The sequence below is a fragment of the Oncorhynchus keta genome, chromosome 28 (genome assembly GCF_023373465.1).
Source record: "Oncorhynchus keta strain PuntledgeMale-10-30-2019 chromosome 28, Oket_V2, whole genome shotgun sequence".
In the NCBI taxonomy this organism is placed as follows: Eukaryota; Metazoa; Chordata; class Actinopteri; order Salmoniformes; family Salmonidae; genus Oncorhynchus; species Oncorhynchus keta.
Window position 1 is genome coordinate 63,770,155 of NC_068448.1, and position 11,422 is coordinate 63,781,576.

The following is an 11,422-nucleotide window of genomic DNA, read 5'->3' on the forward strand; positions in this document are numbered from 1 at the left end:
GTTGGTTAGGTTATTCAATTATTGCATCGGAGCTCCTAGAGTGTGCGGCTCTCCATGTATTTTTCAAGTGTTCTACTCCGCTAGGCAGCACCTCGCCTAAACAGGTGTGTTTTTCCCCTCCACATGGGTGAGAACAGCCATAGCTGGCATCCAGCAAGTGGTCGCTACAACACACTGTGGCGACAGCAAGCAATAGGACAGTCACCCGTTGGTTTTAGTTGTTCGTCGTAGTGTATCTGAGCTGGCCACTAGAACTAGGCCCTCCTTGATTCCCCTTGGGCCCGTGGGACCGGTGTAGCCTCACTACAGTATATAATATAACCCCACGACGGCCCATGCCGAGGTCAGGACATTGCTGTCCCACAGCAGTCACTACAGTATATAATGTAACCCCACGACGGCCCATGTCGAGGTCAGGACATTGCTGTCCCACAGCAGTCACTACAGTATATAATGTAACCCCACGACGGCCCATGCCGAGGTCAGGACATTACTGTCCCACAGCAGTCACTACAGTATATAATATATCCCCACGACGGCCCATGCCGAGGTATTACTGTCCCACAGCAGTCACTACAGTATATAATGTAACCTCACGACGGCCCATGCCGAGGTCAGGACATTGCTGTCCCACAGCAGTCACTACAGTATATAATGTAACCCCACGACGGCCCATGCCGAGGTCAGGACATTACTGTCCCACAGCAGTCACTACAGTATATAATGTAACCCCACGACGGCCCATGTCAGGACATTACTGTCCCACAGCAGTCACTACAGTGTAGAATGTAACCCCACGACGGCCCATGCCGAGGTCAGGACATTGCTGTCCCACAGCAGTCACTACAGTATATAATGTAACCCCACGACGGCCCATGCCGAGGTCAGGACATTGCTGTCCCACAGCAGTCACTACAGTATATAATGTAACCCCACGACGGCCCATGCCGAGGTCAGGACATTACTGTCCCACAGCAGTCACTACAGTATATAATGTAACCCCACGACGGCCCATGCCGAGGTCAGGACATTGCTGTCCCACAGCAGTCACTACAGTATATAATGTAACCCCACGACGGCCCATGCCGAGGTCAGGACATTACTGTCCCACAGCAGTCACTACAGTATATAATGTAACCCCACGACGGCCCATGCCGAGGTCAGGACATTACTGTCCCACAGCAGTCACTACAGTATATAATGTAACCCCACGACGGCCCATGCCGAGGTCAGGACATTGCTGTCCCACAGCAGTCACTACAGTGTATAATGTAACCCCACGACGGCCCATGCCGAGGTCAGGACATTGCTGTCCCACAGCAGTCACTACAGTATATAATGTAACCCCACGACGGCCCATGCCGAGGTCAGGACATTGCTGTCCCACAGCAGTCACTACAGTATATAATGTAACCCCACGACGGCCCATGCCGAGGTCAGGACATTACTGTCCCACAGCAGTCACTACAGTGTATAATGTAACCCCACGACGGCCCATGCCGAGGTCAGGACATTACTGTCCCACAGCAGTCACTACAGTATATAATGTAACCCCCGACGGCCCATGCCGAGGTCAGGACATTGCTGTCCCACAGCAGTCACTACAGTATATAATATATCCCCACGACGGCCCATGCCGAGGTCAGGACATTACTGTCCCACAGCAGTCACTACAGTATATAATGTAACCCCACGACGGCCCATGCCGAGGTCAGGACATTGCTGTCCCACAGCAGTCACTACAGTATATAATGTAACCCCACGACGGCCCATGCCGAGGTCAGGACATTACTGTCCCACAGCAGTCACTACAGTGTATAATGTAACCCCACGACGGCCCATGCCGAGGTCAGGACATTGCTGTCCCACAGCAGTCACTACAGTATATAATGTAACCCCACGACGGCCCATGCCGAGGTCAGGACATTACTGTCCCACAGCAGTCACTACAGTATATAATGTAACCCCACGACGGCCCATGCCGAGGTCAGGACATTGCTGTCCCACAGCAGTCACTACAGTATATAATGTAACCCCACGACGGCCCATGCCGAGGTCAGGACATTGCTGTCCCACAGCAGTCACTACAGTATATAATGTAACCCCACGACGGCCCATGCCGAGGTCAGGACATTGCTGTCCCACAGCAGTCACTACAGTATATAATGTAACCCCACGACGGCCCATGCCGAGGTCAGGACATTGCTGTCCCACAGCAGTCACTACAGTATATAATGTAACCCCACGACGGCCCATGCCGAGGTCAGGACATTGCTGTCCCACAGCAGTCACTACAGTGTATAATGTAACCCCACGACGGCCCATGCCGAGGTCAGGACATTGCTGTCCCACAGCAGTCACTACAGTATATAATGTAACCCCACGACGGCCCATGCCGAGGTCAGGACATTGCTGTCCCACAGCAGTCACTACAGTATATAATGTAACGGCCCATGCCGAGGTCAGGACATTACTGTCCCACAGCAGTCACTACACCCCACGACGGCCCATGCCGAGGTCAGGACATTGCTGTCCCACAGCAGTCACTACAGTGTATAATGTAACCCCCGACGGCCCATGCAGTCACTGTACAGTATATAATGTAACCCCACGACGGCCCATGCCGAGGTCAGGACATTGCTGTCCCACAGCAGTCACTACAGTATATAATGTAACCCACGACGGCCCATGCCGAGGTCAGGACATTACTGTCCCACAGCAGTCACTACAGTGTAGAATGTAACCCCACGACGGCCCATGCCGAGGTCAGGACATTGCTGTCCCACAGCAGTCACTACAGTGTATAATGTAACCCCACGACGGCCCATGCCGAGGTCAGGACATTACTGTCCCACAGCAGTCACTACAGTATATAATGTAACCCCAGACGGCCCATGTCGAGGTCAGGACATTGCTGTCCCACAGCAGTCACTACAGTGTATAATGTAACCCCACGACGGCCCATGCCGAGGTCAGGACATTGCTGTCCCACAGCAGTCACTACAGTGTATAATGTAACCCCACGACGGCCCATGTCGAGGTCAGGACATTGCTGTCCCGCAGCAGTCACTACAGTGTATAATGTAACCCCACGACGGCCGAGGTCAGGACATTGCTGTCCCACAGCAGTCACTACAGTAGTGTAACAGAGTTAGGATTAGACTGTCTGGAATGGGTTTATACAAATTGACCTAAACCATTTCTCTGATCCCTCTCACACACTGACAAGCTACAGTGTACAGATGGTATTACTTGTGTGTGTGAACATACTTTCAGACAAACTTCACAATGTAACTGGGGGAGGGGGGTAAAGCATTTGCTCCTAAATGATTTATGAATATGCCCTGCATGGGCATTGAACTAGTTCCACCAGCTCTCTGCAAACCTCCATGAAGACACTGTACCAAGGTACTTTACCAGGCCTTTTATTCCAAGCCTGTGTGTGTGATTATGTCTGTTTTCACCAATACATTGTTGCTACTCTATACTCGTGTCAGCTTTCAGCAAAGACCAGCTAAAACCCTGTAGCCTGAGACAAGAAGGTCCTTGTTGTAAATGAGCTCTGGAGGTCACTGTTACTATACATACACAAACACTATGTCAAGAGTGTCTGCTGAAGGGTTGGACTGCATAGACAAGACTTCACTCCCTACACTTCTCTCTCCCTCTACATGATGAAGTGTGCTTCCGTAAGCAATTTAGTCCCGTTGCACTTTAACTTCCATTAAACATTAACAGGTCTTCTACACGACATGGTTCCCCTACCCTCTCCCATAGCACGCCAACATTCTGCTACGTTCTACACCCCAGACAGCCATGACACTACTGAGGGATAAGTATACCTGCATGCACATCCACCCACACATACACACACGCTCCATATACACTACATGGCCAAATGTGGACACCTGCTCGTCGAACATCTCATTCTAAAATCATGGGTATTACTATGGAGTTGGTCCCCCCTTTGCTGCTACAACAGCCTCCACTCTTCTGGAAAGGCTATCCATTGGATGTTGGAACATTGCTTCCATTCAGCCACAAGCGCGTTAATGAGGTCGGGCACTGATGTTGGGCGATTAGGCCTGGCTCGCAGTCGGCGTTCCAATTAATCCCAAAGGTGTTCGACGGGGTTGAGGTCAGGGCTCTGTGCAAGCCAGTCAGGTTCTTCCACACCGATCTCGACAAACCATTTCTGTATGGACCTCTCTTTGTGCCTGGGGGCATTGTCATGTTGAAACAGGAAAGGGCCTTCCTCCAACCACAAAGTTGGAATCACAGAATCATCTAGAATGTTTGTATGCTGTAGCATTAAGGTTTCCCTTCAGTGGAACTAAGGCCTGAACCTGAACCATGAAAAACAGCCCCAGACCATTATTCCTCCTCCACCAAACTTTACAGTTGGCACTCTGCAGGTAGAGTTCTCCTGCCGTTCTCCAAACCCAGATTCTTCCGTCGTGCTGCCAGATGTTGAAGTGTGATTCATCACTCCAGAGAACACGTTTCCACTGCTCCAGAGTCCAATGGCGGCGAGCTTTATACCACTCCAGTTGACACTTGGCATTGTGCATGGTGATCTTAGGCTTGTGTGCAGCTGCTCGCCATGGAAACCCATTTCATGAAGCTCCCGACGAACTGTTATTGTGCTGACGTTGCTTCCAGAGGCAGTTTGGAACTAGGTAGTAAGTGTTCCTTGCAACCAAGGACAGATGATTTTTAAGCACTTTGTGCTTATGTGCCCTGCCTATTTGCGGCTGAGCCATTGTTGCTCCTATACGTTTCCACTTCACAATAACAGCACTTACAGTTGACTGGGGCAGCTCTAGCAGGGCAGAAATTTGATAAACTAATGTGTTGGAAAGGTGGCATCCTATGACGGTTCCACATTGAAAGTCACTGAGCTCTTCAGTATGGTCCAATGTTTGTCTATGGAGATTGCATGTCGGTGTGTACTCAATTTTATACAACTGTCAGCAACGGGTGTGGCTGAAATAGCCGAATCCACTCATTTGAAGGGATGTCCACATACTTTTGTATCTACATGTTCCCTTTTCATGCTCACATTTAGACCAGTCCTAAGACAGCAAATACAATTTGTTGACTGAACTGTACATGTGATTTTAATATAGGAGTGTGTGTATATTCATACTATGTCACAACGGGGGGAGTGGCTCTATGTCACTTAATAAGACCTAAAGCTGCTCCCTGTTCATTACAGGAACAAAAGAGCACAAGGAGTAATCCTGGGGGGCTTACAACACACACACACACACACACACACACACACACACACACATGGATTAGTCTAATTCTGACCCAGCCACACTGAGGAGACACTCTTCCAAGAGTCCCTACCCCCAAAACCACTCACTACAAGACTCCTGGGGCTACAGAGGGGGTGACCAGTCTGTCTGCATGCACATGTCTGTGTACTGTGTGTTATTAATTCTGTATTAGAGGAAGGGTTATAAATTTGTATTGTTCAGAGCAGAAGATATGACCTCTTAAATCCATCAAATCTGTCCTTACCACTATGGCCAGACGGATGTCTAATAAGGCAGATATGAATAACATGGCTATTCACGGCCTGATCCATCCAATAATTGTTACCATGCCAACCACTCTCACAATCCACTCCACTCTGCTTCAGCCCATCAATGGATTGAGTCATTGGTCTGAATATGGAGTCAATAGACAGATACCTCTCTCTCTCTCACACACACACACGCACACACTCAGTAACACTCTGTAATGTCCTCTAACTGTCCCATTTAGTGATGAGATCAACCCAGGGGGCCTGTGAAAAAACACGCAATCGAGAGAGAGATAGAGAGTAACATACTATTTTCGCAGGCAGTCAGACAGGTAGGTACTGTAGGTAGACAAGCTAGTAGGCAGAGACAGGAAGGTAGGTAGACAGGCAGACATGCAGGCAGACAGACAGGAAGGTAGGTAGACAGACAGGCAGGCCTGGTTAGGCTCTATCTAATAGAGTTGGCTGGGAAAGAGCATAAGGAGATCCACCTCAGCGCTTCACTCTGGGGAAGCCCTCACCTGTCTTTGTGTGTGTGTCTGTGTGGATGTTGGTAGCCTCCAGCATGTGAATGAAGACATTGTTTGATAGCAATGAGGTGGAAGATGGGTCCCGTGCCTCAAAACTAGGAAGGAAGAGGGGGAGGAGGGAAGGAGCGAGGAGAGCGGCTAAAAGTAGGTCGGGTGCTGAGGGGAGATAGGGAGGATTGGAGGAATAGAAAAGGACAAGAAAAAGGATAGTACAGATTGAGGACATAAGCAGTACTCATATAGGAAGGAGAGAATGAAACAGAGTCTGTGGACGAAACACAAGGAGGGAGACAGAACAAAACGGTATGATATACAGGTACTATACATGTACTGTATGTATTTATTTCATTGGGTCAAATACACAACACAAAAAAATCTATTTCAACAGTCAGTCTTCTTTAGATGAGACTGTTAGACCACTGTCTCTTAGCTGTCATTTCCCATTGGACACATGGCCCTTGACTCCATGTGGAACAGGGTTAGTTGTATACTGCCATATGTTGTATACTGCCATATGTTGTATACTGCCAGGCCAAACTCTACTGGAGGTGTGTGTGTGTGACTGAGTGAGTGAGTGTGTGTTGAGAACATTAGCAATGCTGAAATAATTCTCTAAATCTATATGCATGCTTTATCCCTTTCATTCCACTGATCAGCAGATCTACTCACACACACACACACACACACACACACACACACACACACACACACACACACACACACACACACACACACACACACACACACACACACACACACACACACACACACACAGAGAGAGAGAGAGACACACACAGAGAGAGACACACACAGACACACAGACACACATGCAATGGGGGAAAAACACTACACAACTGAGTCTTCTCATCTGAGTGGGATTTGAGGGGGTCAGTTTTTATACTTAAAGTGTTTACTTCTGAACACATACACACATGTTATTATGTAAGTTCTGTATAGGTCACACATTCATAAGCAAACACAAGCTCATCTGTCTAACGTACTATTGAAATCTCACACAAACACAAACACGTACACACACCCACACACACACAACTACATACACACAACCACACACAGTAGTGCAGCACAAGTCAGTCTCTCTCTATGTCTCACTTTGATGGGAGGAACTCATCTGGGGGCGTAAACAAAGATGAATAAATAAAGGACAGAAAAGAAGAGAGGGAGCCATGGTGCTGATCGGGTGGGGAGGGGGAGGGAGAGAGGGAGGAGGAGAGACATGGGCAGTCCGCCAACTCTGACGAAAGCTGCTTAGCCCAACCAGTTGCCATGGATACAGTCAGGAGTAGCACCCTGCGTGTGTGTGTTTGAGAGAGAGAGAGGGAGAGAGAGAGAGAGAGAGAGAGAGAGGGAAAACCAACAGGCACGCATCAGATAGAACCAGTGAGCAAGCGAGAGAGTACCAGGCTTGCAGGACAGAGAGAGAGTGAGAGAGAGAGAGAGAGCGAGAGAGAGAGAGAGAGGAACAGAGGGAAACAGCAGGAAAAATAGAGTGATAGAGATAGCTAGAAGATGGAGGTGCAGTCAGAATGCGTGGAACCTCCTCCACCTCCTCCTTCTGTTCCCCCATGCGACCCCCAACCGCCAGGGAAGATCAACAAAGCAGCCTTAAAGCTGTTTGGAAAACGACGCTCCAGCTCCGGAATGGCCAGATTCTTCTCCTTCAGGAACAAAGAAGCCAATGGGAATGGGAATTCCGAGAATGGGAATTCTGTGAATGGGAATTCTGTGGGGGCGGCTAACGAGCTCGTCAGGAGTAAAACGCATGATGGACTAACAAGCTCGGAGACAGATGGACAGAGAGGGGAGGAGTCTGGAATATCAGAGGCGGGACAGGTGAGGTCTCTCAGCAAATCACTGAGCTTCTTTTCGCTGCTCAGACGAGGAAGTGTGAGAGCTAATGAGAATACAGGGTTTGGAAGCAGGGGGAGGGGTTTAAAAGGCTTCTTTAGTAGTATAAGGTGGCGGCGGAAGGAGAGAGTGATGGAGGGAGAGGTGGGGGTAACTGAGGGGAGGGAGGTGAGAGAGGGAGATGTGATTCTAAAGGAGGAAGTGAAAGACGTCACCCTGACCCTTGAACCCCAGCCCCAATCACCACAGGAGGATAATGGGAGCTTGGAAGCTGAGCTAAACACAGAATCAGCAAGAACTTCTCCTGCAGACAACGCCACAACACCACTCACGCACTCTACTGCCATGACGACAAACCTGTCAGAATTCCCCTATACACCATCCCCTTCCCCTCTTCACTCTGCCTTTCACTCAAGAACCAAAACGTCCATTTCCTCAGCAACGGCCACCCCCCCTCTGGATCGGTGTGACCCCACCTCTGAACCCTCAGTGGACCGGCTCTGTTCACTCCTCTTCACTGACGTCACCTCGCTCAAGAGCTTTGATTCGCTGACAGGATGCGGTGATATCATCGCAGACGCAGAGGAGGAGGTGGCAGGAAACGTGGGAGGAGGAAATGGAGGAGGAGGAAGTGTCACCAGTAGTAGTAGTAGCAGTGGGGGAGGGGTAGTACGCAGCTCCCCAGCTAAATCTTCCATTACTAACCATGCCACCCCTTCCAGCATTACCCCTACCCCCACTTCCGCCCCTGCCCCCCTCCCAGCCAGGGCACGGCTGATGCCCTCCCACTCTGCCCCGATTCAGCAGCCCTCTGGCAGCGGCGTGGTGGCCTACATGGGGGGTGGCGAGGAGATGGCCAGCCCTGACGGGGTGGACGACGCAGACATGCAGGGGCTCTGGCACATGCTCCCCTCTGGGGGAGAGAACTCCCCCGCCCTCCCCCGACCCAGCTCTCACCCGGCTCCCCCCAGGGGTACAGAGCGGAAACCCCCCCAGGTCAAGTCTCTGGGACTCAGCAAGATCCCTTTAGTGGGGGGAGGAAGGATGAGTAAACTCCCCACTCATGCTGCCCGTCAAACCTCTTTGCCCAATGAGAAGGACACTAAGGAGGAGGTCCAGCCCCAACAGGATGTCCCGGCCCTTAGAGACGAGGGCTATTGGGATACGCCCTCGGCAACCCCCACGGCAACGCCTGACGACGGCTTCCTGCGGAACCAGAGGATTGGTTTATCGCGTGACAGTTGCTCTGGCGACGCGCTGTACGACCTCTACAATGAGGAATTGGACAGATCTGATGAAGAGGAAGAGGAGGAGGAAGAAGATCTCACAAGTACTCCTTCCCTCTCCACTGACGACTACAAACGCAGCGCTCCCTCCCAGACTACTCCTCCTTCCTCTTCCTCCTCTTCATCTTTTCGCTCGATGAAGGGAAGCACTAGCCTTCCCCGCGAGTCCAAAATCCCTCTTAGTGTCAGACAGAACATACCCCCTCACTCAGTGAGCCAATCAGCTCTTTCCACTGTCCTCACAGCCATTCCTCCCTCTGACACACCCACCCAAGCTCCTCCCCCAGCCCGGACCAGGATCCCTGTCTCCAAGGTGCCAGTCCGTCGCCCTAGGAACAAGCCCGGCAACGCTACACGAGGGCCAGCCCCCAGGAAGTAAGTCTGGACGAGGCAGCCATGGACTTTGATGTCTTTGGTTAGAACTAGACAACATCACTGGACTAGTGTGTATGACATTGCCGGACTGGTGTATTGTGAAATGCATCAGACAATGATAAAGACTTGAAAGAGAGTGATATGAGCTCTAAACAACTCTTCCATTGGTTCTGGTGGGTCACGCCTCCAAAAGATAAAGTTAAAAACAAAAAATCTACATCACTGGACTTGTGTGTGCAGCATCACTGAAATGATGTGTATGGGACACTTTTAAAGACTTAAAGACATTTTCGACAACTCTCAGCGCTTTTGAATATGTAAACAATGGTCACAGAATTCAACTGCACTGCACACCACTAGGAATGACTAGAGAAGCTTTTCTTCTTCTCTTCAAGTCCTTGTTTCTGAAACACAGATTTTTATATGATACCACGTGTTTAATCTAATGACGGCCTAATCTAATGAAACAGTTTGTAATAATCTAATTGTTAACTAATTACCTCCTAATCCCAGACTACATTCACAGTCTCAATCCTCATCTACATCTTTTTTTATGCCATTTAGCAGGCGCTTTTATCCAAAGCGATGTGTGCAATTATTTCTACGTATGGGTGGTCCCGGGAATCAAACCCACTATTCTGGCATTACAAGCACCATGCTCAACCAGCTGAGCTACAGAGGAGCAATACAGGACTATTAAAGACCCAGTGCACTAATTTTGTGATTTAAAAAAAACTATTTTTGTAATTTTCTTCAGCACCCCTACTTCCCGTGGCAATGTGGGGTGTACTGTTGACTGTACTTCTCCCAGTTCTAAAGTACCAGTGGATAACAGTGGTGACAACATTGCTAAAAACAATCAGAAAGCATTTATAAATGTATTTTTACTAAGGTGTACATGGAGATCACCGGATACAACACCTCACCTTGCCAGTGAACATAACCAAGAAACAACATCACAAAACTTAATCGCCCTAAGTGAATGACAAACACACACATTCTCCTCTGGACCATATGTGCTCCACCACTCGAACGAGCAACTACTGTACTGTGATGACCTCGCACTGGAGAAACAGCAGCAGGTTCAATCTCTCTGGAATGAACAACTATAACAAACTGACCAATAAAAAAACGGAATAAGTAACGCAATAGTGAGACAGCATTGAAGAATGTTCCTCTACTGACTGAAGAACGACCACTGAACACTCCTCTCTTGCTGCATGAGGTGCCTGGAACACAAGGCACTAGGTTCAGGGAACACAGTCTACACTAAGGACACACACACACACCACGTCAAGGACTCTCTTTCACACACACACACACACACAGGATTACTTTCTTCTCGACCAGGACACATTAATACAATGTTTTTTTCTACTGAGTAATTTGTTCTTCACTGGTTTTCATACTCTTTTTATAAGATAATGTTTCATGAGACACCGCAAACAACCTTCACTGCGAACCCCCCTTACTGGGCACAAACTGGTTGAATCAACAGTGTTTCAACGTACTTTGTCAATGTATTGTGACGTGGAATCTACGTGGAAAATATCAACCTGTTGTTTTGAAGGTGAAATTTCAACCAGAGAATAATGGCATCACGGTAACCAAATTTCAACATAGAAAAATCATATGTAATAATCCAACATATCAATGATTAATTTGCAGACAAACTGGAATTAAAGCCAGAGTAAGTCAGTGGCACAGATGGAACTATCCAAGCAGAAGATAAATATCTTTCACATGTTGATATTTGGTTACGTTGACAACCAAACACAATTCAATATCACTTTTGAAATACAATGAATAGCCGATTAACTTGTTAACAA

At 48.8% G+C, this 11,422-nt stretch overlaps 1 protein-coding gene across 1 annotated transcript in view; it reads left to right on the plus strand.

The window, feature by feature from the left end:
- The first annotated feature begins 7,416 nt into the window (after positions 1–7,416).
- Positions 7,417–11,422, plus strand: part of LOC118361669 (APC membrane recruitment protein 2-like) — a 5,342-nt gene continuing 1,336 nt past the window's right edge. The window contains exon 1 of the mRNA XM_035741790.2: positions 7,417–11,422. This exon is cut by the window's right edge and continues 1,336 nt beyond it. Within this exon, the coding sequence (XP_035597683.1) occupies positions 7,594–9,597 (2,004 nt within the window). The 5' untranslated portion in view covers positions 7,417–7,593 and the 3' untranslated portion in view covers positions 9,598–11,422.